The 25,176-nt window shown below is 35.7% G+C and overlaps 3 protein-coding genes across 3 annotated transcripts; 1 reads left to right on the forward strand and 2 right to left on the reverse strand.

Moving 5' to 3' along the window:
* Positions 1–6,108: 6,108 nt before the first annotated feature.
* Positions 6,109–9,619, reverse strand: LOC145791645 (uncharacterized). Its single transcript, XM_082872034.1, has 8 exons — positions 9,127–9,619; positions 8,646–8,817; positions 8,501–8,510; positions 8,266–8,404; positions 7,208–8,151; positions 6,476–6,741; positions 6,319–6,376; positions 6,109–6,177 (listed from the first exon to the last, which is right to left on the reverse strand). The coding sequence occupies exons 1-8, from the start codon at positions 9,617–9,619 to the stop codon at positions 6,109–6,111; spliced, it is 2,151 nt and encodes a 716-aa protein (XP_082728160.1).
* Positions 9,620–11,301: 1,682 nt separating this feature from the next.
* On the forward strand, positions 11,302–13,380 carry LOC145790826 (uncharacterized). The gene is made up of 2 exons (XM_082869667.1): positions 11,302–12,738; positions 13,059–13,380. Exons 1-2 carry the CDS (start codon positions 11,673–11,675, stop codon positions 13,091–13,093), a joined length of 1,101 nt encoding a protein of 366 aa, XP_082725793.1. The 5' UTR covers positions 11,302–11,672; the 3' UTR covers positions 13,094–13,380.
* A 3,131-nt stretch (positions 13,381–16,511) lies between these two features.
* Positions 16,512–17,156, reverse strand: LOC145791646 (polyadenylate-binding protein, cytoplasmic and nuclear-like). The gene is made up of 2 exons (XM_082872035.1): positions 16,829–17,156; positions 16,512–16,738 (listed from the first exon to the last, which is right to left on the reverse strand). Exons 1-2 carry the CDS (start codon positions 17,154–17,156, stop codon positions 16,512–16,514), a joined length of 555 nt encoding a protein of 184 aa, XP_082728161.1.
* Between the last annotated feature and the right edge of the window lie 8,020 nt (positions 17,157–25,176).

Below are 25,176 nucleotides of genomic sequence, written 5' to 3' on the forward strand. Positions count from 1 at the left end.
AACTTTTACAAATATATAAACTATAAGGCTTGTTTGAGAAGTTTGTTCAAACAAAGCACCAAGATTAAAAAAAGAAAAGAAAACAATTGATCTGAGAGACTTGTTGCGATTCGAAAGAGAAGAGAGGAGGGAAGAGATGAGGGAAGAAACGGAGAAGCTTTGTTGTCGGACTTCATTAGAGCTGGTCGGCGTAGACGGTGGAACCGTAGACTCTCACTGGTAAGTTATTTGATATCCCTTCAGCTTCAATGTGATTATTCTGTTTTTAGACTGAATATTATGATTGATTGTGATTTTAGACTGAATAATGCAATTATTTTGCCATTAATTTGCTATTGGTTGTTATTGGTCACCCATAAGCCTGCAGACAACTAGAAATCTTCAACCCAATTTTCAGTTTTGGTATCTCAAACTTGACAACCCAAATCCCCAACTTCCTACGTCACATAACCCACAATTACATCCCCACTGTCAATAGATTTCGCTTCTCTCTCCAAACACTCTTTTATTTTACTATGCAAATCGAAAAAATAAGTACACATACACTCTTTCAACACACACATCAGAACCCACCACATCTAACATTATCTGGGTTAGCAATTGATTTTGAATTTTTTTAAAAATAAATAATAATTTAATGACAATGTGGGGCCAATGCAAGCAGGTTGTTTTTTTTGGTGAAATTGTGGCAGAGAAACTGGCATAGGGTGGAGAAGCCAGGAGTTGTGATGAATATCTGATAATTGTTATTGGTACAATTGTTAACTAAATATTGTGAAATTTTTTTTAATATTATGATTTATTGTAATTGGTAGGTACTGTGTTGTGTGATTTCTTGATAATTGAATAGGCTTTTAGGTTATGATTTGTTGATTTCCTCTAAGAATTTGGATAAAAATCTAAATGTTATTTTGTGCTGCCATATATTTTATGACTTTTAGGAATAGGATGGAAGATGGTTTTCTGACTAGTTACTTGATTACGTACATTAAAAAAAACATTGCTCGAGGGTTCGATGTAGACTCTATCATTCATGCTTTTGATATTATAAAGAGCGTCGAGCTCAATTGAAAATGCCTAATTTTAGTAAATAAATGCATGTAGAAATAGTTACTACTTTTTGTAAGTGAATATGAGCAAAAAAATATTCTCAATTGTATGATCATCTTTTGTTACTCAACTATGTTGACAAGGAATATATAGTTCAATATTTTATCATAGCATTATTGATTTTTTTTCATGTTAGTAGAAATTGGTATTGAACTTCAAATTTTATTGGTTAGAAGTTAAACGTACTTTAGCCCTCCCAAAGTCATAATCCTGGATCCGTCCCTGCTCTTGAGTTGCTGAATGCTAGGAATGCTGCTGGCGACACCATACTACATCAGGAATAGAAATTTCAAGGTATAATAATTAATTTTTTTTTTTTACTTTGCCAATTCCTAACGGCTCCTTAATTTTCCTTAAGCCATTATTGTTATTGAAATTAATGACTGGCCAATATATTATTAAAAATATATATTATTTTTAAATAATACTATATGCACTAATTGATATATCAATTAGTGTATTAATAAATAATATGTCATAATTTTAAAAAAATTAAATATTTGTAATTTATATAACGCAAGGGAAATAACAATAGAGGGTAGAAGATCTAAAAAAATTGTAAAATATGTAGGGTGCAACTCCTTGTGGAATGGGGTGCAACTCTGACTTGCACTACTCAATGCGTGTAATCCCTTTATTTTTAATCACTTTGTTTTTTTAATATATTGATAAATTATAAATATATCTCATGAGATTTGTTTAAAGTATAAATTACCTCTTATAATTTGAAAAATTATAAATATTTTTTTGTTAGAATTTTTTATTTAATAGAATTAACTAAAAAATAAAATTCATAATTGCTCTTCTCTACAATAATAAAATTACTTAAATTATTAATTGAAACATATTTTGTTATAAAATTAAAAATCTTAGGGGGTGAAATTTAATTTTCAAAACTACATAGACAATTCGTATTTTAATCAAATCTCAAGGAGTATATTTGTAATTTATCTTTTATATATTGTTGATCTATGCATGTGAATATTGAAGATACATTACAAAAAAAATTAAAGTTTTAGAAACTAAAATTTAGAAACAAAATTATTTTTTAGAGACCAAATAATTTTGTTGCGAAAAGTGTCGTTATTATATTTTTAGCAACAAAAATTGGACATTAGTGATGAATTATTATCTTTTTGAGACTAAATTTTTTGTCTCAAAAAATAAATCATTTTGAGACCAAATTATTTTATCCCTAAAAGTTTATTTATTAGTGACATTTTTAAAATTTTGTCGATAAAAGCTTTATTTTTTACTTTTCTAGATGATCTTTTAGCGACTATCCTTATGACAATAGAAATTGATCTCTAAATGTCTTTTGTAACAAAATTTTTACGTTTAAAGATCAAAACATTTAGTTTCTAAAACTCTTATATGTTACAGTGATAATAAATAATTATTTATATAAAATTATTTTAATATTAAAATACATAAAACACGAATATGTATAATTTCACTTTTCAATGCACAAAGACAAATAATTTATTAAGCATCCGGCAGGGTATTACCCTAGTGCTAAATATTATTAGCACGATAATTAAATTTGAGTATTAAATTTTAAATATTATTTAATTTGTTATTAGAATATGATCCGGGTAATGATCACGTACTAGGCATTCTTTAGTGATACCACATGACAACATTATTAATAAATGAGAAATCTCACATTATGATAATGGGACTGCATTGTTGGATTAGTAAAAGAAAGATGACTGTTTACCTAATTCTTTTATGTTTATACCAGAAGAAGGGCTGAGCTTATTTCAACTGAAGGGTATTGTCTGAGTTCGTGGGGTTCATTATTGCATTAATTTGTTATAAAAAAAATAGGTAGTCTATTTTAAAAAATTGCACATGTTATTCATATTTTTTGTGACAAGCATGATAAATTAAACATATTATTACGATTATCAAATTGAACTAATTTTTTTATGAATGATATACATAAAAAGTTTTACAAAATAAATGGTTTGAAACATTGAAATAGAACCTATAATGAGCCCCACCAGCCTAAACAATACCCTTAGGGCTTGTTTGATTAGCATGATTAATAGTTAAAAGATTAATAATCTCATGAATTAGTGTATGATTAGCTATCCAATTAAGTTAGTGAGACAACTATTTATTATGTATTCATTTTGCTTTTTCTTTCATATTTGAAATTATGATTCTCAACCCCTCTCAATATTAAAAATTCACCAATTTCGTCGGATTGAGTATCAATCGTATATGTAATCCGGTTAATAAAATTTACAATCAAATATGAAATTGTGAATCCATAAACTAACAATTCTAATCCTATACTATAATCCATATAATCAAATCTACCCTTAATTCCAAGATGGCCTATAAGAAAGCCAGACCTTTACATAAAATTACTTAAAGTAATGAAAATAAGATTGTGATGCCCTTCATAGAGCCAAAAAAAAAAAAAGGAATTGGTAGATTTGTCAAACCATTACAATTTTATATAAAATTTGATTTATAATGATGTGATAATGATATCTTTATAAATCATCATTATAATAACTTACATAATTTTATATAAAAAATTTCTACAAGAATATGATAAAGTTCCTTCCAAATTAAGGAATGAGAAAAATAAGAAATTAAATGTCAATATAGAGACCATAAAGTTGAACCATGGGAAGTGGGTTGGTTTTTTGACTTTTTTGGCTATTTTAACCTGGGCTAAAAATCTTCATTTGGGAAGGACTTTTTTGCTTTTTGGCTTTTTTGGCTTTTTTTGTGAGAGAAAAGTGTAATGATTATGGGTTAGATGTGATGTTTTGTTTGTTGTGACTAAAATAGTTTATTTTGTCTTTTGTTGCTAAAATAGCCAAAAAAGCCTATGAACCTTCTTCCAAACGGATTCTAAATGTAGTTGTGAGATTATCATCTTTCATCTTGTTTTGAAGTTTATTTCTAATAATATTCGTATCTGAAGTTTAGAGGGTGTTTGGAATGATTTTGACTTTTTATAAAAAGATGTACAAAAAGTAGAAAGGCGATGTAACCTAAAAAAATAAATAAATAAATAAATAAATAAAATAATTAAAAAAAATGCACTTTTGTAGAATTTTTTTTTTTTATCAGCAAAATAAAAGCTTTATTGATGAAAAAAGCAAAAAACATACAAAAATGCATCAACAAAGCAGGGAATAGCACAGAGCATCATAGCTAACCTTAACAATCCCAACTAGGTTGGCACCGCAAAGGAAGCACAAACATGTGCAAGCACTAAACCCAAGATTGGTGAGAAACCAATCAAAAACAAAGAGGAAAAAAGGGAAAAAAAAAAAAACAAAACCAGACCAAAAGAGCAGACCAACTGCTGCCTAGTAACCAAACACCAGTGGCAATCTGTCCCTCACAGCTGCACAAAACATACACCACCAGCAGACCTTACTCCATAGCAACACAGACCACCATATCTTCCATCAGACCTTAGACACATTCCTTCACAGTAGCAATGCAGCAGTGTAATTGCAACAAAACAGCAGCAACAACAAGTCACCAAAGCAACATCACACCTAAGACCAAGAAATAACTCTGAGCCAAGAAAACATAACAATCCACACAGTAGATGAACCTCTGCACCAGAACCAAAATCAAAACCAAAATCAATACCAAACTCAGCACCATAGAGCAACAGCAACAAACAAGAGTAGCAACTACCCAACTGAAAGTTTGCGGAAAAATAATTTGTTTTGAAAAACACTTTTCAAAGAAACACCACCTGATTACACAATCTAAAATACCTTCTCTAAGTGAGTTGTTGATAATACCTCACCAAGCGATCCAAGTGTCTCGCCTCCAAAGTGATTCACCTTGCACCCTCTTTGATTTATTTTTGTGTATATATTTTCTACAGACCTTAAAAATTCTGATGGCCAATTTTTTTTTTGTATCAAATACATCTGATATATATACACAACACATGATAGAGTTTGCATGTAGGTGGGATCCTTAGGGATCTCTATCTTTTAGTTGTGGGGATAAAATAAAAGATGTATCTTTTATTTTAAATATACAGGATACAACTTATCCAATTTTTCATTAATTATCTTTTAAACATATAATATAGAACTTCCACTAATTGCAATAATGTCCATCAACACATTACAATTAAACCCCTAAAAGTAGAGAATTACAAGTGAGGCCCTTTCTTACAATTAATCACAAATTTCCTTCCACCAAACTATATTCCACATGAGCTATTAGGTATGGACAAATTTATCACTATCAAAAGCCCTAACTCATGTAACCGAATTCTAAATTTTTCCTTCTTCTAATTGGACCCTAAAAGCATTTTCCAAAAATAGTATTTTTACAATTATATATGTATAAAATATTTTTACGAAACAATAACCGGCCGGTTTTCTTTTGGTCCAATGTTAATAGGAAAAATTGCTTGAATATACTTTCTCACTTGAGAATGGTGGATTCCATGTTAAGCACCTATATAAATTAATTACCACTCACATAACCCAACATGTCCGTGTGTAGCCTTTGATTCGGCGTCACCGATTGACAATGTCAAAGTTAAATGAATAGATAATTAATTTATACAAGCCTCTCAGGTCAAAGGAAAATAAGTGTATTGTAATAGAACTACCTTTTAAACTGATAGTGATCATTCCATAGGTGTTCTTAAAACCGATCATGTTCAGTGCATGTACTTATTGCATAACACCCACCTATTTGCTTAAGGTCACTACCTCAATGATGGAGTTAATCATTCTATCATATAGCAGCAAAACAGGTGTAGGCCATAGTAGTGCACGCCCAATCAACACCCATAGCCTAGAACATTAATTGGGTCTACAAGGCACCGAAAAATCATAACTCCCAGCTTTTGGTTCATTAACCATTAGCATGTTTTTCTACAATGTTACCCAAGGGACCTTATGTTCACATCATATGTAACATTAAATATAACATTACCCATAATAACATACAAAATGCAAAATATAAAATGCCAAGCAATTTATATAATCAATTAATAAAGTCAATAAATTGGTTTTTGAAGGCACAAATGCTAACACCAACAACAGCAAGAGGCAGCTGCAGCACCAGAATCAAAACCAGCAACAACAACACTAGACAAAAACAGCAGCAGCAGCAGCACCCCTGACACAGAGCCAAACCAGTGAATGACTAAACAGCAGTAATTGAACCACTACACCTCCAGACCATAACACATACCAGCAAGACACCACCAATCTTAAAATCAGCAAGGCCAAATGAAGTAATTGCCAGCTTCCTAACATAGCACCACAACCCAACAGTACAATCAACACCACCACCTTAGAAGCACCTACGAATCAGTCCCAAATTGGAGATGAAATCATTAAATGAATACATGCTACCAATGTGATGGTTCTTAACCCAGTAAGCCACTCTGACTTTGATTAATTTAGATAAGGCCTCCAAATTTGGTTGAGCTCCCATAAATAGACACTCATTTCTATGTCTCCATAATGACCATACCACTACAATAGGAATAGTATTCCAGATCCTGAGCTCCTTCTTTTTGAATTTGAATCCAAACCACCAATGAAGCAACTCATTTACAAAGTCAAGGGAAACCCATTGAGATCCCCACCAATCAATAACAATGGACCATAGCTTCCAAGCAAAGAGACAAAGCAACAAAATATGATTAAGATTTTCAAGCTCAGAATAACAAAACAAACACAAAGAAACTGAATTACCCCTAAGGACACCAATCTGAAGAAGGAAATCAGCAGTCTTCAGTCTACCTCTCCACACCAGCCAAAATAGAAATTTGACTTTCGGAGAAGCTACATTAATCCAGATAATTTTAATAACTCCACAACATGACCCTCATTAGCTTGAAGCCATCCATAGAATGATCTAACTTGAAAAATCCCAGAAGGAGAAGCCAACTATTTGATATGATCCTCGCTGTTTGCCCTCAGCACAGGACCCTCACTCAGAATCTGGAGCAACCAAGACAAGTCCTCCTCTTTCCATGCACGAAGGGGCCTTCTAAAATTCAAAATTCACCTACTATTAACAACCTTTTCATCAACAAACCACTTTAGAGATCCATGAGGCTCAGTAGATAAACCAAAAAGTCTAGGAAATTGATTCTCCAAGCTTGATTGACCAAACCACTTATCACACCAAAACGTAATCCTACTACATCTCCAACAACAAGATTAACATTGTCCAAAAAGTAATTAACCACATGTAACAGACTAGCAGCCATGGACATTATATCTCTCCAAATTCTAGACTCATTGTTAAGTACTCCAGGCAGAGGTAAGAAAGATCCATTCATGTGACTATAGTTACTATTAATCAGCTGTCTCCACAAAGCCTTCTTTGCAGCCCCAAATCTCCACCACCACTTAACTAACAAACAAAGATTCACCTTTCTAACATTTCTAATCCCTAACCCTCCGTGATATAGAGCCTTTGTCACCTCCCCCCATCGAACCAAATGAACCTTTCTATGATTATCTGACCCACCCCATAGGAAAAAGGCTTGCAACCTGTCCACAATCTTAGCAACACACTCAGGCATCTTAAACAGCGAAAGGTAATAAACTGGGAGACTTGACAGGATTGACTTGATCATGGTAACTCCACCAGCATCAGACATCAATCTCCGCTTCCAGCCTGCAAGTCGTACTTTGATCTTATCCAAAACAGGCTGCCAAGTTGATTTCCAAGAAAGATTTGCACCCAGAGGTAAGCCAAGACGAACCAGGGGAAGTTTATGATATGAAAATTTTAGTTTATCAGCGAAATCCTTTACTAACTGGGTCAAAATTCTAACGCCACATATAACATTTTTTTGAAAGTTAATCTTCAGCCCTGAAATAATTTCAAAGCATCTAAGAATCCTCTTACTAGTAACAAGTTCACTCCAATCAGCTTCACAAAACAGAATAGTGTCATCTACAAATTGTAGATGTGAGACAACCAATTCATTAGGGCCAATGATCACACCTCTGACTAGACCAAACTCCTTAGCTCTAGACAACAAAACATTCAAATCCTCTTCTACTACATTGATTAGAAAAGGTGAAAGAGGATCACCTTGTTATAATCCTTTTTGAGGATTGAATTCAACTGTAGGAGAGCCATTGACCAACACCGATATATTATGAGAAGTCACACAGGCTTTAATCCACCCAATCCATCTAGCACCAAAACCAAATTTCTGAAGCATATCAAACAAAAATTCCCAATTCACAGTGTCATAGGCCTTCTCAAAGTCCAACTTAAGAATGACACCCTTAGTTTTTTCCTTCTTCCACTAATCCACAATCTCATTTGCAATGAATACACCATCCGTTATATTTCTTCCCCCTAAAAATGCAAACTGGTTTTCACTAATCACCTCTTGTAATACCTTCTTCATTCTACATGATAATACCTTAGAAAACTTTTTATAGACTACCCCAATAAGACAGATAGGTCAATAATCCGAAAGACTTGATGGATTGAGCTTTTTTGGAACAAGAGTAAAGAAAGAGCACTTTAGACATCTGACCAACCTATCATTCTCATGGAACCCCATCATGAAATTCATAAAATCCTGTTTTAGTATACTCCAACATTTCTGTATGCAAGACAAATTAAAACCATCAGGTCCTAGCGTCTTGTTTCCATCACAACTTTTAATAGCAGCCCACACTTCGGATTCAATAAATACCACCTCCAAATCACCTACAGAGTCATTGTTAATAGATTTAAACATACCAATAAGCTTGGGCCTATGCTCCCAACTCTCATTAAACAAACACCTAAAGTGCCTTACCACCTTCATTTTTACCTCATCAGGTTGCATAACAACTCTTTCATTAACCTGAATACAATCCAACATGTTCTTACATTGTCGGCTTTTAGCCATAACATGAAAAAATCTAGTGTTCTTATCACCTTTTAGTGCCCAATTCAATCTAGATTTTTGAAGCCAAATCTACTCTTCCATTTTTCTCAATCTCTAAAATTCTCCAAGGAGATCTCTTCTTTTACTAACTTCCTCGTCATTTAGACCTCTACCCTCAGCTTCCAAATCTAGAGAATGAAGCTCAGCTTCAGCAACTTTTATTTTGGAATCAACATTGCCAAAAACCTCATGGTTCCACTCCATCAGCTTGGATTTAAGAATGTGAAGTTTTTCTTTAACAACAAAACCTGTCCAACCATACACCTGGGCCTCCATCCAAGTCTTTTTAACCAAATGTAAGTAGCCAGGATGCAATAACCAAGAATTAAAAAATTTAAAAGGCTTAGGCCCCCAATCTCTTTGGTCCTCCATAAGTAATACTGGATAATGATCAATTAAGATTCCATGCAGACCCCAAACTTTAAAATCAAAAAGCTCTAGCCACTCAAGATTGAGGAGAAATCTATCGAGCCTATTCCACCTATCACCCTCAATAGAATTACTCTGCGTATACTTTCTTTCCAACATTGGAATATCAGTAACTTTTATTTTTTTAATAAACTCCCCAAAATCTTTCATCCCCCTATCTCTCCTTAAACACCATTTTCTCTCACCAATGGATCCGATTTCATTAAAATCCCCCCCCCAGACACCATGGATACTGAAAAGAGTGCCTAAGATTACCCAGCACCTCCCACAAAATCCTCCTCCTTGCAACATCATTCGGTCCGTACACATTAACCACCACACAATTAAAGATATTACAGTAAATACCTAATAACAGAATGAAACTTCTGTTGCAGCAACAATCTACCATGGAAAACACCTCAGGTTTCCAAATACAAAGAAGACCCCCAGCACTCCCTTCTGCATCCACAGACAAAAAATTAAACTGATCCCAAGGCCACATGGATTTAACAAATTGGTTGGACATCACAGGTCTCTTTGTTTCTTAAAGCATTACCAAATCCACACCCGTTGCTGTAACTAGCTCTTTTATCTTCTTTCTTTTACAAGATTTACCCAACCCCCAGACATTCCAAGATAACATCTTCATTACAAACCAATACAATACACCAAAAACACCTACTCACCCAACTTAGGGCTTATTGGCAGACCCCTTTATAGCCTCTGCTCTCTCCAAATCCTTCCTTTCGAGATCCATTAATTTGTCCAGAACCTCATTTTCCTTTTCTTTAAAATCAATCCCCAATAATTTCCCAATTTGCATGGTTGCCTGGGCTTCATTCAGGAGATACCGAACCCTAATTGAGCTGCTCGCTTGTGATTTAGAACAGGAAATAGTAGCCAGTGCTGCTTGAAGCATTGCCCATTTATCAATCTTACTTCCAAAAGCTTCACCTTTTCTAACTCTTTTCTTTTTTATCTCAGTTTTACACTTTGCTATGCTCTGAATCACCATTTCTTTCCTTTTCCCTCACTCTGAATACCTTTCCTTACCAGTTGTGGTTGCCTTGATGGGAGAATCAACTGACCTGCTCTATTTTCCTTTAAGACAATGACATCCTCCCCCCAGCCCAACCCATTAGATATTGCATGATTAACAAGATCACCACCCACTTCCTTAAATAAACCATTGTCCTGGACAGGCCCAATGACAACTTCAAGATTAATATTGGGCCGCTGCAACTCAGACCCACTCAAACTTTTCAAACAGCCCATGTTATCAACATAACCCACAACTTGTCGACTTCCTTCATTAACACCTTGAATTTGAAAATCAGGCAAATGCCTTTCCATTTCCATGCATGCGCCACCCACACCTCCTATCCCCAGACCACTACCTATTTCAATAACTTTGGAGACAGTTGTGTCATCAATACCCTTTGTCTTTCCCTCCACCGCATTCATGGTGCACCCCTTTCCCACTGGTGCCAACTCAGCTTCATTATCTACCTCAGCTGCCAGCTCGACTTCCACCTTATCGTCATCCTCCTTGGCCTCTTTAGATTTTCTGCAACATGCACCATTGTCATCACAAGAAGTTATAACTCCATTGCAATACGATGATCCTTCGCCCATTGGTAGATCCACTTGACTATCAGCATTAACGATGATTACTTGTTCCTCACAGAGTCTAACAGGATAAAACTTATCCTTGCATGCCAACATGATCACCCTATTAATAGATTCCATTACCTTTGTTGCAATTCTTACTTTACCACACTGTAACGGTGTCATTTGCAAAGTATCATTGTCAATCCCGATCACCTGTCCCCATAATTTACCAATGTTTCTATTGGAAATCAAGCAAGCTATTTGTTAATATAATAATACCAAGCATGCTTATATCATTAATATATATTTAATAGTTAGTGCTTCTCCATCAGATGATTTATTGTAGTGCTTTAGGTAGTGCCTTCAAACTTTCGGCTACTTTTATTTTTATATGTTGTCTTTCATAATGTTGTATCATAATGATGTTGTATTAGCTCTCCTATATAATGGAGCCTTCTCTTCATGTTTAATATACAATTGAATCACAGAGTGTATTAGCTCTTTCAATCACTCTCTCAATATTTCTTTCATGGTATCAGAGCAGGTGTAATCCTGTCTCATCATCAATATTTTTGTTGTCTCTCTCTTCTACTCAAATCTATTCTTCTATTTCATGCCTAAATACGGTCCAGCTTTTGGAATGGCTATCGACTCATCCTCCTCTTCTTCTGATATTATCATCTCATCATCTTTATCCTCTCATCAAATGGAAACCTCTCATCTTCCGATCACCGCCCATAAACTGAATGGGCAAAATTATTTGCAATGGTCTCAATCCATATTAATGTTTATACGGGGAAAGGAGAAAGACGACTACATCACCGGAGCCTCAGCACTACCAGAAACCACAGCATCAACCTACAAAAGGTGGATAGCTGAAAATAACATGGTCATGTCGTGGCTCGTCAACTCTATGACCACTGACATTGGCGAAAATTTTTTGTCATTTGATACTGCCAAAGAGATCTGGGACATGGCAAAAGAAACGTTTTCAGACAAGGAAAACACATCTGAAATCATCCAGCTTGAAAGCTCCCTCCACGATTTACGTCAAGACAATCTTACGGTAACTGAATATTTCAATACCCTTACTCGTCTATGGCGTCAACTTGATACGTTTGAGGTTCATAACTGGCAGTGTGTTGCTGATGGTTTGTTGTATAAAAAGATTGTCGAAGGGAAGCGTGTGTTTACATTCTTGTTAGGATTAAACACAAATCTTGATGAAATCAGAGGAAGAATTATGGGAGTAAAACCGCTACCTAGCCTTAGAGAGGCATTCTCTGAAGTCCGTCGCGAAGAAAGCCGGAAAAAACTCATGATGGGATCCCATCAACAACTGAATATGGCAGAAAGCTCGGCTCTTAAGACTCAATTCGCTCCTATTGACAACCGTCAGAAAAATAAAGGAGGTAGGCCTTGGTGTGATCATTGTAGAAAGCCGGGTCACTCGAGAGAAACTTGCTGGAAGATTCATGGAAAGCCAGCAGATTGGAAGCCACGTCAGCCTCTTGAGAAAGAAGGACGAGGTAATCATGTAGGTACAAATGAACGATCACCACAACCTGAAGCAAGCCCTTTCACCAAGGAGCAAATGGAGATGCTCCAGAAACTACTACAGTCACAATCTGGTTCGTCTTCCAACCACATCATTGGATCCGGAACCTTGGCTCACAAAGGTAATTCTTTGAACGCCTTTACTGTTGGTAAGAAACGTAAAAAATCTTGGATTGTGGACTCAGGAGCATCTGATCATATGACGGGAGATGCAACAATTTTTGATACATATAGCTCATGTCAAAATAATTTAACGGTCCGAATAGCAGATGGTTCACTATCAAAGGTTGCTGGTATAGGTTCAGTTGTGCTGTCTAGGAATCTTATTCTCAACTCTGTTCTCCTTGTTCCTGACTTGGACTGTAATTTATTGTCAATTAGTAAACTCACTAAGGAAAAGAGGTGTGTTACTAATTTTTTCTCCACTCATTATGAATTTCAGGATTTGGATTCGGGGAAGACGATTGGCAATGCTGAGGAATGCTCTGGACTCTACATCCTTAAGGAATGCCACTATCCACAGGAACAACCTCAAACGGCAATTCGTGGTAGTTCTTTTTCGGTTTCGTGTCAAAATAACGATAGAGCAATTATGTTGTGGCACTATCGCTTAGGTCATCCGAATGTTATGTATCTCAAGCATTTATTTCCTTCATTATTTAAAACTCCAAAACCTTTTGATTGTGAAATCTGTCAATTGTCTAAGCATGTACGGTCCCATTTTCCCATTCAATCCTATAAAGCGTCTCGTCCATTCTCACTAATTCATAGTGATATCTGGGGTCCATCAAGAATAAAAAATGTAACTGGTACTAGGTGGTTTGTCTCATTCATAGATGATCATACTAGATTAACCTGGGTCTTCCTCATGAAAGACAAATCTGAAACAAGCCAAATTTTCAAAAATTTTCAAATTATGATTCAGACACAATTCCAGTCAAAAATCCAAATTCTAAAATCTGATAATGCTCGGGACTATTTCAACTCCATTCTAGGAGAATTTTTAGCCAAAGAAGGGATAGTTCACTTAAGTTCATGTGTTGACACCCCACAACAAAATGGCATCGCTGAACGGAAAAATAGACATTTGTTAGATGTTGCTAGATCGCTAATGTTTTCCACAAATGTTCCACAATTATTCTGGGGGGAAGCTGTTCTTACAGCAGCCTACCTTATCAATAGGATGCCATCTAGGGTACTACAATTCCAAACTCCTTGTCAACTTCTCCTAAAATCCTTTCCAACTACTCGCCTCATCTCCACTATCCCACCAAAAATTTTCGGGTGTTCTGTCTTTGTTCATATCCATCAACAGTATCGAAGTAAACTTGATCCCAGGTCGCTCAAGTGTATCTTCATTGGGTATTCGTCACATCAAAAAGGGTATAAGTGTTACTCTCCGGTCACAAGGAAATTCTACAATTCCATGGATGTCACATTTTTTGAAACCCAGTCTTACTACCCTAAAATCGTTCTTCAGGGGGAGACTCCAACCCAGGAATATCAATTTTGGACCCTTGAGTCATTTAGTGAGCCATCCATCACCACCAAAAATCCCACACCTCCTGAGTCATTGAATCAATCTTTACCTGCCGAAAATTCTGAGTTCATTGTTGACTTGCGGGATAATGAACACATCCAAGAGGAAACGGAGGAAGGAGCAATTTCTCAACAATCCCATGAGGCTGAACCGGGTTCTAATCCAAGCAACATTCCAGGTGACAATCTTCCTCCCACAGATAGTACTGATAATTCTGAGTTAGAAATAGTATTCTTAATATGCCCATAGCTTGGAGAAAAGGAGTTAGATCATGTACTCAGCATCCCATTGGGAACTTTATTTCTTATGATAAGCTATCACCTTCGTTTCGTGCCTTCACTTCTAGCATCACGGAGATACCCATTCCTCGGAATATTCAGGAAGCTTTCAAGTATCCGAAGTGGAAGGCGGCAGTCAATGAGGAAGTTCGGGCCCTGGAAAAGAATGGTACTTGGGCAATTACTGATCTTCCAAGAGGTAAGAAACCAGTTGGGTGTAAGTGGATTTTCACAGTAAAACACAAGGCAGATGGTAATGTAGAACGTTATAAAGCTCGGTTGGTCGCCAAAGGATTCTCCCAATCCTATGGCATTGACTATCAAGAAACCTTTGCTCCAGTTGCCAAGCTCAACACTGTTCGTGTACTTTTATCCTTGGCAGCTAATCTCGATTGGACACTTCACCAACTTGATGTGAAAAATGCCTTTCTCAATGGTGACTTAGAGGAAGAAGTTTACATGGACATTCCTGCTGGACTTGAGACAACATTAAATTTCAACAAAGTTTGCAGACTCCAAAAATCCTTGTATGGTCTCAAACAATCTCCCAGGGCCTGGTTTGAACGGTTCACTAAGGCAGTGAAAGGGTACGGTTTTGTTCAATGTCAATCCGATCATACATTATTTGTGAAGCACTCCCTAGGAGGGAAATTGGCAATTATCATTGTTTATGTGGATGAAATAATTCTAACAGGTGATCATGAAGAGGAAATTGGCTTACTTAAAAAATTCCTAACAAAGGAATTTGAGATTAAAGATCTTGGAAACCTTAAGTACTTTCTTGGAATGGAGATTGCTAGGTCAAAGAAAGGTATAGCAGTCTCACAACGTAAATACGTTCTAGACTTACTGAATGAAACAGGGATGCTAGGATGCAAGCCGGCAGACACACCTATGGACACAACTATCAAACTGGAAGAAAGTGACGGTAGTGCACCAAGTGATAAAGGGAGATATCAACGTCTTGTGGGAAAACTCATTTATCTTTCTCATACAAGGCCAGACATCGGCTTCTCTGTAAGTGTGGTCAGTCAATTCATGAATAATCCAACCGAAAAACACATGACTGCTGTGATCAGAATATTGAGGTACCTAAAAAGGACACCGGGAAAGGGTCTCTTCTTCCAAAGAACAACAAATAGAAAAATTGAGATTTTTTCAGATGCAGATTGGGCAGGTTCATTGACTGATCGAAGATCAACTTCTGGCTATTGTTCGTTTGTTTGGGGGAACGCGGTTACATGGCGAAGCAAGAAACAGTCAGTGGTAGCCCGTAGTAGTGCTGAGGCAGAATTTCGTGCTATGGCACTAGGTATCTGTGAGGGAATCTGGTTGAACAGGATGTTAGAAGAATTACAGGTTCCATCTGAGCATCCCATGGTTTTATACTGCGACAACCAAGCCGCCATCAGTATAGCTAAGAATCCGGTTCATCATGATCGAACGAAACACGTGGAGATAGATCGACACTTTATCAAGGAAAAGATTGAAGAAGGAGTTTTTCAAGTCAGCTACACTCCAACAAACTATCAAAAGGCTGACATTCTCACAAAAGCTCTTGCTCGCGTTCACTTCGAAGATCTGACGGAAAAATTGGGAATGATTAATATCTACCACGTAGCTTGAGGGGGAGTATTGGAAATCAAGCAAGCTATTTGTTAATATAATAATACCAAGCATGCTTATATCATTAATATATATTTAATAGTTAGTGCTTCTCCATCAGATGATTTATTGTAGTGCTTTAGGTAGTGCCTTCAAACTTTCGGCTACTTTTATTTTTATATGTTGTCTTTCATAATGTTGTATCATAATGATGTTGTATTAGCTCTCCTATATAATGGAGCCTTCTCTTCATGTTTAATATACAATTGAATCACAGAGTGTATTAGCTCTTTCAATCACTCTCTCAATATTTCTTTCAGTTTCTGAATGTAAGTGAACTCCACAAATTAAACGGTACACCGTAACAACTTAACCACACTGCTTGCCCCTGTTCAATAACTATATCCTTCTTCCACTCCGATACAAAGTCACACCATACGTCAATCCACTCCTTCATCCGACTAACTTCATACTACATCACCTCTTTTGAATTGAACGTGATTACTACCAATTTCCCTCCACCTTCACAAAATATAAGATCTTTCAGTTCTCGTTTCTCACATTCCTGTTTGAACTCAGTCAATACATAGTATGGTTTCAGCTTAATGATTAAACTCTCATACAACCAACCATTACTAGCCTTATCTATTCTGGCAATGAGAGCCTCACTTTCCCAACTTTCATTCCCTTTAACAATGTCTGCATAAGAACGTGACTCCATCCTTATCTTAGTGTTAAATCTGACCCAATTCACAGCCCTCTCTCCTTGCCCTTAAAGTGTTTACTGACCCCTTCTTGACTGATCCACCCTACCAAACTGTGCCATTTTCACTTTCAGTTCTCTGTTGTCAACCCATAATCCGTTTGCATTTTGGATCGCCATATCAGCCGCAACCGAGCAGTCATACCACACAAAATCAAACCTAGATCGCGTTGCTTTTCTTCTCTTATTTGGGATATAAGCATCTTTTACCACCCCAAATTTAAAGAACAAGACAAACAAACCCTTTGAATCCATAGTTTTCGGTATATTGTCCACAAACACTGTGAGAAGTCCTTGAGATTCCCCATTCTTTCGTGGCCTCTGTTGAAGAACTGGTATCCAACCTCCCCTCATATCCACAGTGTGATAGTTGAGATCCCTTCCACAGCTTCTCTCAAACATGCCAAATAGTGCCTTAATATCACTTCTTAGTATTAATGTGTAGAGATGGGCAACAGATTTTTCAAATTCACGTGTGAATTATTGATTTTAAATTTAACTATTTTAATGATACGATTTTATATTTTACCTTAATTCTAACAACTTTAACTTCCGTACCCTTATACTCGACCTTATTCTATTAATGCTCTCTCGAACATTTTCTATTAGAATTGGGATAGGTCAAATACAATCCGGCAGAGTAATTTTATCATACTAATGTGTGACTAAAATTCATTCTTGATATGGTGAAGGTTATCCCCAAAATAAATTTGAACCATTCGTTATTATTATTATTTATGCACATTTTTATTAATTTTTCACGCAAGTAGTATTATTATATTATATAATTTTTTTGCAACCTTAAAATATAACATAGGAGTCCCTTCTTTTTTAGGACACTTACCAGTAAGTCTCATACACAAAATTTGAAATCCATCTAATCCCAAAACAAAACACTTGTACAAATTAATCCTACATATTTTTAATTATTACTAAAAAATAATCCCACTACCACTGGACTTCCATTAGACAGTCACCGGAGACTCAAATGTCAACATCAACGAAAAGTCATCGGAGTGTCATCGAAAGTTCGCCGGAATGTTCTAAACGTCACTGAAATCTGCCGGAATGTCTAGAACGTTCACTGAACATCAAGAACATCGTCGAAAACTAACATGAATATCTAGAATATTGTAAAAAAAAATAAATAGAGAAATTAGAGTGAAAAAACATAACAAAATGTGCTAAATATTGATACACTGAAAGGAGAAGGAAACAAAAAACAAAAAAACAAAAAAAACAACAACAATGAGAAAAAAATATTATTTTTCAATTTTTGTAGGGTATAAGCAAATAATCTCCAATATTGATCAAATTGAAAAACAAGTTTTGAAATTGTAAAATGTTACAGTTTCAAAGTATGATTCTATTAAGCATTTATCCTTATTAATCTAACTGGAAGACATGCTATGAAACTACAAAATTTTACAGTTCTAAAAAATGTTATAAAACTGTAAAATTTAACAGTTTTAAAGTATGATTCATTTTAGCACCAAAAAAATTAAAACTGTAAAATTTTACAATTTTCACCTCCTGTTTTAAAATTCGAAAATAATTTGTTCAGACCTTGAAAATTTTCTCCATTAAACAGAAAAATAGAAATGTGTAGCAAAGAAAAGGCAGAAAATTGAGAAATCGAAGGAGATAAACAAATATAGAGAGAAGATTGTACTCTGACAATTATTTTTGGTTTAAATCTCGTCAGATCTGATGTAGATCTACTTATCTTCTTCACTGAAAACTCGCCTCCTTCACCGTCAATGAGGGTAAGTAAGGAGTCGGTGGTCGGTGGTTGCCGATGAACCCTAATCAACGGTGATCGTCAGTCGCTAGTGACTATATATCAGAAAGAGAAAGAGAAGAAGTAAAGCATGGTCACCGGTAGCCAGAAATCAGGAAGAGAAAGAGGCAAAGAAGAACGAATGCACAATGAAAAATGAAGAAAAAAAATATGTAATAGACTTTTAAGAATATTCAAAAAGTTGTAGAACTAAATAGATCTCTCCTCTTTTAAATAGGATTTCCAAATAATTTGTCTTTTATTTTTCTTTTAAAGATAGGGGGCCACTGTGGCCATAGTGTTGCCCATACAGGCTTTGTATTGAGTTAGCGTGTATATATATATATATATATAAATGTATATATTTTTAGTAATGGAATTTTTTTTATCAACAAAAAAATGGAGAAAAAAAATTAGAATTTGAATCTGATAAATAAATTATGAGATTTTAATTCTGTCAATTTAAATTATAATAATTTGATTTATTTTTAATTTAAACCATTTGTCTATTTTCGTTAAGTAAAACCAATATAAAAATATATTTTAGTCATTAAACTCAACGAAAAATAGTATTTTAGATATTTTATGTATATGTGCATTGAATTTAATGTTTAAAATACACTTTTTTTTCTTGACGAAAATAAGCAAATAATTTAAATTTAAAAATAAATCAAAAAATTAAGATTTAAATTGACAAAATTAAAACCTTTATGTGTTTGATTAGGGGATTTGAGGAGAGATTTGAAAAAAGAAATGAAAAATGAAGATGGAATTTGAATAAAATATACATAAATTTCACATAGTTTCACACACATTTTTTCTTTCCCTTTCCAAATTCCTCCCCAAATCCACAAACTAAACACAGAGAGTTTATTTTGTTAGAATAGTCAAATCATTTTTTTTTCTTGTTTTTTTTAAATCTATATAATTTTTTTTATATGTATCACTATTCCATCGAAACAGCTCTTAGAGGGCATTACTAAACTTGCTAGCTAATTACATCCAATCTAAAGTTGACAAAAGAATATTAAATGTTGCAGATTGTGGAGTATATAGCAAAGACAGAAAATCAAATAAACACAATAAACAATTGTGGGTACACAGCATGGGACATTCTAATGATGTGCTAGTAGAAAGTGAAGAAGATAATAATGTTCCAGACTTGAATGCGATTAAACATTTTGAAAAGAAAAAGTCTTAAGAGCAAAAGACATCTCTCAATTTGTATGGTTGTCAAAAAAAAGAGAAACATTAATGATCATGGCATTACTTATCGCGACAATGGCTTTCCAAGCTGGGTTGAATCCTCCAAGAGGATTTTAGCAAGACAACACAGCTCCACATAGGGCAGGAAAAGCTATAATGGGTTATAATTATCCGAATCATACCCATATTTCCTTCGCGCTAACACAACAAGATTCATTGCATCTGTAAGCATAATGTTATTGTTCATAACTAGGTGGCCCTTCAAGAAAAAGTTTTTATGTGACTTTTGGTGGTGATCAGGTGGGTGACAATTACATTAATCGCTTTTATTTATGCGTTTTCAATCGTTGTTGTCACACCAAAAAAAGAAAGGGAACCACTTACTCATACCATAGTAGTTGGAGTCAATGTGGTGGACTATGATGACGTTTCTCCTTGTAGTTCACACGATTAGCGTGATCAGTAGGTGGTTGAAGACTCACAAAGATATTTATATCTGGACACAGATGCGTCTGGATCCTCTAGAATGATCCTCTGAAGTGATCCTCTAGAGTATTTCTTTATGGCGCGACACGTGTCCCATTAATAGAATTAATGGCTGAGATGATGAGCTAGACCCAAAAAAAAAAAAAAAAAATTGTAGAGTTTACACTACAGATCGAGAGGGAGGAGGAGAAAGAGAAAGCCAAGGAAAATTTTTCTCTGCAATTTTTTTCCAGAGTTTGATCCACAATTTTTTGCCAAAGTCGCATCACCCAAATCTATTTTTCAAGAAGCTTCAAGGAGAAAATGGGTGGATTTGTAGAGAATAGGAAGAAAATGGGTTTGAGAGATGAAGAAGAAAATGGGTTTAGGAAGAAAATGGGAATAGGAAGAAAATGGATTTGAGAGATGAAGAAGAAAGTGGGTTTAAGATTTGCAGTGATTTTGAGAGATGTGTTTAAGATTTGCAGAGATCGAATCTATTCTTCAAGAAGCTTTAAGGCAAAAATGGGTGGATTTGCAGAGAAACCCACATGAGAAAAGAAAATGGAAATAGGAAGAAAATAGGTATGAGAGATGAAGAAGAAAATGGGTTTAAGATTTGTAGAGATTTTGAGAGATGGCTTTGAGAGATGGGGCAGCGTTGGGCGGCGACGACTTCTTTCTTCTTCTTCAGCTCTCTCTCTCTCTCTCTCTCTCCTCCTCCCTCTCGATTTGCAGTGCAAACTCTGCAAAAAAAAAAAAAAAAATTCTTTTGGATCTGGCTTACCAAAATGACGTCATTTTGTCTAGGGATCATCTCAATCATTGATTCCATTAATGGGACACGTGTCGCGCCATAGAGGATCACTTCAGAGGATCACTCTAGAGGATCCGGACGCAACACAGATTAGTAGGTGGTTGAAGACTGACAAAGATATTTGGGAAATGGGTTGGCTTTTTGACTTTTGACTATTTTAGCCTGGGACTAAAAAGTCTCGTTTGAAAAAGTCTTTTTTGTCTTGTAAATGCTTTTTTTTTTTCTATTTAGACAGAGGGGGCTTCAAGTTCTTAGGAAGAGCCGTACGAGGCAACTCACGTACGGTTCGGGAGCCGAGCGCCAGCACAGGGGCTTAGGGCAACACTTATATAATAGCCAGTCATCAATTGGAAGCGGGCAAAATGGTGAGGAATTGCGATTGGTCTAAACCTTCGACCATTCATAACTAACCAATACCTCCAATATTAAAGTAACAACACATAGTCAAAATAACTTAAATAATGTACGATTACAAACCATGCCAAAATATCCCAATACTAAGGTCGTAAAAAAATAAAAAAAAATACATAAACTACTAACAACCCTAAGCTCAAGAAAAACAAAAGAAGTCCAAACGACATGTCTTACAATCATAGTTATTTCTTGTCACCACCATAGCCTCAACTAATCCTGCAAAGGAAGCTCGGTTGTGCTCAAACAGAACGCACCCGAGTTGGCAAGAGACAAAATGGGTTAGTATACAGGTATACTGGTATGAGTACAAGATTTAACACCCACGTGTCCATCAGACACAAACAAAAAACATTTAATTCTTGTTACAGGACAAGACAAGTGTTAGGGAAAATCGATGATTCCCCACAAGTAAATCAATTAATGGGAATAAAAACTAATGTGAAAAAATTAAATCAAAGGCAACACAAAATTTTTTACGTGGTTCCCTCAATGTGAGGTACGTCCACGGGATCGAAATCCGATTCCACTATCAACCAAATAGTTTCCAAATGATTACAAATGACACACGAATGGTCTCATAAACCACCCTTTGGTGAATTCCAAATAATCACAAATAAACAAGAGGAAAGACCTCACCAAATAGATGAACAAAAATCTTCAGAACCAGAGTTGAAGAAAACCCAAAATAACGAACCAAATCAAATCTGTTAAACCAGCCGAATTCAAGCAGCCACGAACGAAACGGAGTAATTTTCTAAAGCTTGAACAAATCACTCCACCAAACTTAAATGCCACCAAATTGACTTTTCAATTCTCTAAGCCGCACAACACCTCTTTTTCCTTGGGGAAAAAATCAATACCGAATATATATATATATATATATATATATTATGAATCTAGGGTTTTTTTTATCAAACCCCTAGTTGTTACTAAACTGAATTAGGTCTCCACAAATTAGATATAATATATAAAAATATATTGTAACTAATACCAAACCAAATTAAACTCTTTGAATAAACCAATTGGGTCCCACACTCCAATAAGGAGGTATACCCAACAATTCTTCCCCTACCGACTTAGGTGGAGACATCAACCATACCTGCCAAAGTTCAATACTTTAAATGTTTGTCCCTCGATAAAGTCTTAGTCAACATATCCGAAATATTATCATCTGTGTGAACCTTTTCGAGTTGCAACAATTTCGAATGTAACACATCACGAATCCAATGGTATCTCACATCAATGTGCTTTGATCTCGAATGAAAAGTAGAATTTTTACTCAAGTGAATAGCACTTTGACTATCACAATAAAGCACATACTTTTCTTGCTTCAAACCTAACTCTTGCAAAAATTTCTTCAACCATAACTCTTCTTTACAAGCTTCCGTAATGGCAATAAATTCAGCTTTGGTAGTTGAGACAGCAACACATTTTTGTAATTTAGATTGTCATGCTACAACATCAAATACCCCGAAGTAGATTTCCTAGAATCAACATCACCACCCATGTCAGAATCCGTGAATCCATCAAGCATCGGCTTACCATCCCCAAAACACAAACACACCTTCGAAGTCCCTCGAAGATATCTTAGAATCCATTTTACCGCTGCCCAATGTTTTTTAACCGGATTAGAGAGAAAACGACTCACTACACCAATGGAGTGAGCAATATCCGGCCTTGTACAAACCATGGCGTACATCAAAGAGCCAACTGCTGAAGCATAAGAAATTTTCAACATCTCTTCTTTGTCTTTCTCACTTGTAGGACAATGATTCGAACTAAGCTTGAAGTGACTCGCAAGTGGACAACCAACCGACTTTGCCTCATTCATGTTGAACCTCTCAAGAACTTTCTCAATGTAGCTTTCTTAAGATAACCAAATCAGCCCCTCTTTGCGATCACGAACAATTTTCATACCAAGTATTTGCTTTGCCGGCCCCAAATCTTTCATAGCAAAAGATTTACTCAACTCTAACTTCAACTTGTTAATCATGGTAGAATCTTGACCCACAATCAACATTTCATCAACATAAAGCAAAAGAATAATAAATTTACCATCCGAGAAATTTTTCACAAATACACAATAGTCCGAAGTGGATTTAGAAAAACCATTATTCATCATGAAAGAGTCAAATTTTTTGTACCATTGTCGCAGGGCTTGCTTGAGGCCATACAAACTTTTCTTCAATTTGCAAACAAATTTCTCTTTCCCTTTCTCTTCAAAACCTTCCGGTTGCTCCATGTAAATTTCTTCTTCAAGATCACCATGAGGAAATGCGATCTTCACATCAAGTTGCTCAACTTCAAGGTTCATACTTGCAGCCATGCCAAGTACAACCCGAATAGAAGACATCTTCACAACTGGCGAGAAAATCTCATCAAAGTCAATGCCTTTCTTTTGCCCAAAGCCTTTCACAACAAGATGTGCTTTGTATCTCAGATTCTTACTGTCATTCTTCAATTTGAAAATCCACTTATTTTTCAGAATTTTCTTCCCTTTAGGCAACTTCACTAAATCATAAGTGTGATTTTCAAGTAAGGAATTCATCTCCTCTTCCATGGCCTTTTTCTAATCATCTTTCTTTGCATGCTCAATTGCTTCTTGGTAGCTCTCAAGCTCCCCTTGATCAGAAATCAACACAATTCATTGGGAGGATACTTTCTTGAAGGTTGTCGGTTCCTTGTAGATTTCCTCAACTCAAGTTGTGGTGGCGGTTCTTGAGTTGAATGCTCTTCCTCAATTTCTGGCTCAACTTCATTAGGATTAGAATCATCCTCCACATCTTCAATAGGTGGCTGCACATCTCCCCCATTTTCATCATCAACTGAAGATGAAGGAGATGGATCCATGTCAATGAGATCACTAGTTTTTGGCTCTGGTTGATCACCTTTGTCAAAGTCTTCAATTGTTTGGTCTTCAAGAAACACAACAACACGGCTTCAAATGACTTTCTTGTCGACTGGATCCCACAATCTATATCCGAATTCATCATGCCCATAGCCAAGAAAAATACATTGTCTTGACTTGCTATCAAGTTTAGACCTCTCATCCTTTGGAATGTGAACAAAAGCTCGGCAACCAAACACTCTCAAGTGCTCATAAGACACATCTTTACCGGTCCAAACTCTTTCTGGAACATCACCATTCAAAGGATAGGAAGGAGATCATGTTAACCGTTGTCCTCATTGCCTCACCCCAAAAGGATCTTGGCAATTTAGCTTGTGAAAGCACGCACCTTGTTCTTTCCACAATGGTGCGGTTCATCCTCTCGGCAACGCCATTTTGTTGAGAAGTCTTCTTAATTGTCTTTTGGTGCCGAATACCTTGGCTGCGACAATACTCATCATATGGCCCAATGTATTCACCACCATTGTCTGATCGGATGCACTTCAATTTCTGCCATGTTTCTCTTTCAACCATGATAAATACTTCTAGAACTTGATCTTTAGTTTTTAGTATAAAAGCCCAAACTTTCCTTGAATAATCATCAATGAAAGTAACAAAATAAAGTGCACCACTATGTGTTCTAACTTTCAAAGGACCACAAACATCTGAACGAATCAACTCCAAAACATTTTCTTTTCTAGAGGCAACATTTTTATGAAAAGAAACTCTATGTTGTTTACCCGCCAAACAATGAACACAAGGTTTAAGATGTGTACCTTTCAAACCGGGTAGAAGCTCTTTCTTG

This window comes from Camellia sinensis, chromosome 5, assembly GCF_055761805.1.
Source record: "Camellia sinensis isolate YWXY chromosome 5, ASM5576180v1, whole genome shotgun sequence".
NCBI classification, from domain to species: Eukaryota; Viridiplantae; Streptophyta; class Magnoliopsida; order Ericales; family Theaceae; genus Camellia; species Camellia sinensis.